This window comes from Parus major, chromosome 10 (assembly GCF_001522545.3).
Source record: "Parus major isolate Abel chromosome 10, Parus_major1.1, whole genome shotgun sequence".
Taxonomy (NCBI): Eukaryota; Metazoa; Chordata; class Aves; order Passeriformes; family Paridae; genus Parus; species Parus major.
The window spans coordinates 1,413,080-1,417,992 of NC_031779.1; the positions used below are offsets into that span (position 1 = coordinate 1,413,080).

The 4,913-nt window shown below is 54.2% G+C and overlaps 1 protein-coding gene across 2 annotated transcripts in view; it reads right to left on the reverse strand.

The window, feature by feature from the left end:
* HCN4 (hyperpolarization activated cyclic nucleotide gated potassium channel 4) overlaps positions 1-4,913 on the reverse strand; it is a 128,279-nt gene that overhangs the window by 31,972 nt on the left and 91,394 nt on the right. For both annotated transcript variants that reach the window (XM_015638892.1, XM_015638891.3), the window contains exon 3: positions 416-577. In XM_015638892.1, coding sequence (XP_015494378.1) covers positions 416-577 — 162 coding nt within the window. The remainder of the gene's footprint in view (positions 1-415; positions 578-4,913) is intronic.

A 4,913-nucleotide genomic window follows, 5' to 3' on the forward strand; every position in this document is an offset into this window, starting at 1 on the left:
TGTGTCCTGCAGGATCTGCCTCCCTGTCCCGGGTGTGTGTCCTGCAGGATCTGCCTCCCTGTCCCAGGCTGGCCCGGGGGATGCAGGGAGGAACGGGAAGCTGGAGGATGGCTGTGGCTGCTGCAGGGGATCATCCAGGGGATGAGCTGAGGGCTGAGAGGTGGGATGGGGAGCACGGCACGTGGGATGCTCCAGAGGGGAGACCCCACCCACCATCTCTGAGCTGGTTATTTATAATTATTATTTATTATTATTATTTATTATGAGTGAACAAGGGGATGAAAAATACACCACCTCTGCTCATCGGCCTCGCTCTTTGGGAAGAGGCAGCGGCAAGGAGCAGAAACAGGGGGAAAAGACAAAGCAGGGAAGCGAGGAGGGAAGGCAAGCAGGTCCAGGTGTGTCGGGCACTCACCACCATGCGGTTGAGGGACACCCAGCAGTCGTCAGGGAAGTCCTGCAGCATGGGCACCAGGAACTGCAGGCAGCCGTCCCAGTGGCACAGCAGCAGCATCATGCCGATGAGGTTGACGATCCTCACCACGGCGCTGGCCAGGTCGTAGGTCATGTGGAAGATCTGCGGGCCCACAGGAGCGGGTTAGATGGCAGCTCCCCCAAACACCCCCCTGTGTAATCACACACGGTGTCAGTGGCCAGGAGCCTGCTGAGGGCACAGAAAAGCTGCAGCAGGCACAGTGTGCAACCAGAACCAGCTGAAAAACAGCTGAAAAACCAAAATACAAAATCATCGTTACACCTCCTGCCCTGTGACTTTGCTTTCTAATTTTCCATTAAAAGCTCCATAGCTCCTTCTCTAAAATAAACTGGTTGCAAATATTTCTGGACCATCAGCCACTCCTCAGGAATCAACTCTCTCTTTCCATCTTTTAGCTGCAATGCCCTTGTTTGATTTCTGTTCTTGCTGGGTGTGTGTTCCACAGTGACCCATGGCAGCAGCTGCCTTTGTACTGGATGTCAGCTGCAGTCTCTGCACGTATCAAATGCAACAAGGAACAGCCTCTAACTCAGCAGAGGCTTCTGGAAGAGGATCTGATTAAGCTCTTTTCTTGTATTCCTTGTGTTCTGCTGCTACACCCCTGCCCAGGTGGGTAAGGGAAAGAGAACCAAGGCACAGAGGGCTGGTTTTCCTCATCTGTCACTTCCCCACGTGGAAGATAAAGCTGCAAACACAACTTTCTTACATTGTTTCACGTTGCAGTTACACTTAGAGAAGTGACAGGGCCCCTGATCTAGGGGAGTTCAAGTGCCTCCCTCACCAGGGCATCACCTTCCAAGGGACGTGAGTGGCAGGGAGGTTTGTGACACGGGGGACAGGCTGTGATGTGTGGCCAAATCCAAACACCTCCTGGCTGCTCCAGCAGGGATAATCCTGCTCCTCCCACATCACGGCACAAAGGTGTGCCTGCCACCTTTGCCCACACCACAGACTGGCCTCTCATCCCGCAGGAAGGCAGCCCAGAGGATGCTGCAATCCAGAAGGATGAATGATTTGGAAAACTGCTGCTAACTCCATTATTTTCCTGCATCCAGGCTGGAGCCCACACCGCCAGTGTGAGAAAGGCCATTCCAGTGATCTTTCAGGGCTGAAAAGAAGAATATTTCCAAAATCCAGCATGAAAGGCTGTTCTAGGAAATCCAGCTCTCGCTGCTGACTCAATAGGTCAGTAAGAAAGCTGAGCACATAATTCATACAGAATAATTCCTCCTGGTTTCGTCTTTTTTCCTCCCCCTGCAGAAATGATCATTCTCATTTAGATAACCCAGAGCGAATCCATCCTGTTGGAATGAGAGCCCGGGGCTGTGCTTTTTTTAATGAAGCTGGAGCAGCAGTTTGCAGAAGGATCTTTTCGTGCCACCAGGGTTTTTCTGTGCTAATGACTTTTCCTCTCACACCTCCGGGTGTTTTTCAAAGAGCTCCAGCCCTGCTGTAAGGCAGGGAACTCCAGCCAGGGGCAGGGAGAAGCCCTGTCAGGCTGAGGAAGTGCCTGCCTTCCTGTGATAGATGAAAAGCAGGCAGCGAAGAGCCCGAGGGCATGGATGGCTCAGGGAGCAGGTGATGGATATGGAGCTCCTGAGAGCAGGGTTGGGATCTATCCCAGTCAGGGCAGAGCCTTTCTTTGGTGCATGCAGAGACAGAAGGTGGATTCAGCTCCTACTCTGCACCTTGGGATCTGGGCTGTAACACTAGAGCCACTGGATGGGAACAGAGCCCCTACCTGGGCTGGGGCACCTGCCAAGGAGCTGCACCACGGCTCAGGGATTCCCAGAGTAATTGTCTTTATGAACTGCAGATGTGTGAGCTGCAGGTGGGACAGCTCCAGTTCCAAATGTCTCAGGAGCTCCCAGCTCCTGCCCACTCCTTGGAATACACCTGCCTTGCCGTGCAGCAGAAAACCAGGGAGCGCTCCCGGAGCACACAGGAACAACTGTGAGGGCTGGGAACAAACACCTTCCACACTGAGAAGCTCCTGCTGCAAAGAACTGCTGGTGTCACAGGGAATTCTGATCCAGTGCCCTCCAGCCCCTCCTTGGCTCACCTGGGAGAGGAGGGCCAGGAACATTCCAGAAGAGCTGGTCCGTGCACGAGCACAGGAGTGTGCATGGTAACTGCAACTTCTCTGCTTTCCATCAGCAACACTCGGGACTTTGTGTCCTGTTGTAACATAACCCAGGCTGGGACCCAGAGCATCACAGCTCCTTCCACCCCAGCACTGCCTGTGCTTCCTGACTTTCTGCTGCTTGCACTGGGAAAAAAGGGAGCCAGGAGAAGAGCCAAGCATGGATTCACATTTAAAGGATATTCTTGGATAGAGTTAATATCCCTGGCTTCAGCATCCCTGCTGTCCTTCCAACCAAAGGACACCTTGCAATTCTTGTGGAAAGGACAGCTTGGCAAAATGGGAGGACCAAAACTTCCCTCAAAAAGTCATTTCTGGTAATTTAAGAGCTCCATCTTGGAAACTCCACTTACACAGAACGAGCTATCGGGATCCTATCAGAAGGAATCTGAAATCCTGTCAGCCCCAAATAACTGCAGCTCTGCTCCATCCTGGGCTGCAGCAACATTCCTCCAACCCCAGGACCTGAGCTGGAAGGAATCAAGGACACCTTGGAGAAGTGGGGCCTGGCTCTGGCAGTGCCTCCAGTCAAGGCTGTGTGTTTAATCAGGTGTGCTGGTCTGTGCTGGCACAAGGCTCAGTTGCCCTGGCTGGGGCCCTGGGGCTGTCCTGCCCATGGGGACACCCTGGGGCAGCGCTGGGCAGGGCAGCAGCTGCTCTGAGCACACACTGCCAGGCACAGCCCTCAGCACAGCCCCTGGCCCCAGCTCTGCCTGCACACCTGGGCTGGGATGTGCCTGCACATCTGGGCTGGGATGTGCCTGCACATCTGGGCTGGGATCTGCCTGCACATCCCTGCTGGCTTTTCATGCTCTGGAGGTGCTGTGCCTGGAACCAGGGGGCTTTCCTGGGCCTTTGGGGTCTCTGATGCAGAGGCACCCCGATGGCTCCGGCAGGATTCACTGCCATCCTCGGGGCTCCTGAACACATTCTGCTCCCCAGAATGCACTGAAACTGCCAGCATGGCAGGAATTCTGGAGCTCCACATCCTGCTGGTCCCAAGCTAGTGCTGGTGTCTGTGCCCACACTGTGGTTAATACACAACTGTGATAAATCCCCTGGGGATAATCAAGGAGCTGTGACACTGCTCCAGCTTAATAGAAAGCAAAGAATTTACTCTTCATTTCTGGCTTAAAAAACCCACAGATCTGAGGAGGAAATACAAATCTCAAAAGAGAATCAAAACAGTCTCATACACTGTTGTGAGTGCTCCAGGGTCAGAGTTAAGGTTGTTTTGCTGCGAGGAAAAATGTGTTTACTTACATTTAAGAAGAGTATTTGTGGGCTGTGGGGAAGAAAGTTGACATGTCTTTCAGTCTGCCTTTCTCTCCTCGGCTTTTGAAGATAACAGAGGTAAAGATCCATTTTCCTCACAGAAGCATTAGCTGCCTTTTCAAACCTCAGTGTTAATCTCCCGATAGACTGGGGATAGGTGGGTGCTGCAAAGAGCTTTTCTGAGCCTAAAATCCAGTTTAGCCAGATTACTGTGGCTGTGCTGAGTCCCTGCAGCAGCAGCTGCTGTGGCTCTGGATCACCCAAAACCACTCATCTTGTTTAGTCCCAAGACCAGCCTGGACAAGGAGCTCATTGCAGGCAATTTGCAGACTGAAGGCAGCTCACTGAGAAAACAGTGCTTGGGGTGATTTGGGGATCAGTGCCAGTGGCAAATGTCACCTTCTCCACAGCCAGGGTGAGCCCTGACTGACACAACACACAGGAGGGAAGGGTTTGGGAGCCCTGATGTGCAGACCCATCCTGGGAGGCTGCAGTGAGGGAGAGACAAAGAGCACTGAAGTGGCAGGGTGGGCTTCCCCTGGAGGACAAACCTGCCTGGGCACACACAGAGCACTGAGGCATGGGACTGCTGGGCATGGCATGGGCACACAGAGCAGCCCTGGGCACACTGAACATCCCTGAGCACAGCCAGAGCACACAGAGCAGCCCTGGGCATGGCCAGGGGCACACAGAACCAGCCCTGGGCACATCCAGGCACACAAAACCAGCCCTGGGCACACCAGGGGCACACAGAACCAGCCCTGGGAACACCAGGGGCACACAGAACCAGCCCTGGGAACACCAGGGGCACACAGAGCCAGCCCTGAGCACATCCAGGCACACAAAACCAGCCCTGGGCACATCCAGGCACACAAAACCAGCCCTGGGCACACCAGGGACACACAGAACCAGCCCTGGGCACACCAGGGACACACAGAACCAGCCCTGGGCACATCCAGGGGCACACAGAACCAGCCCTGGGCACACCAGGGGCACACA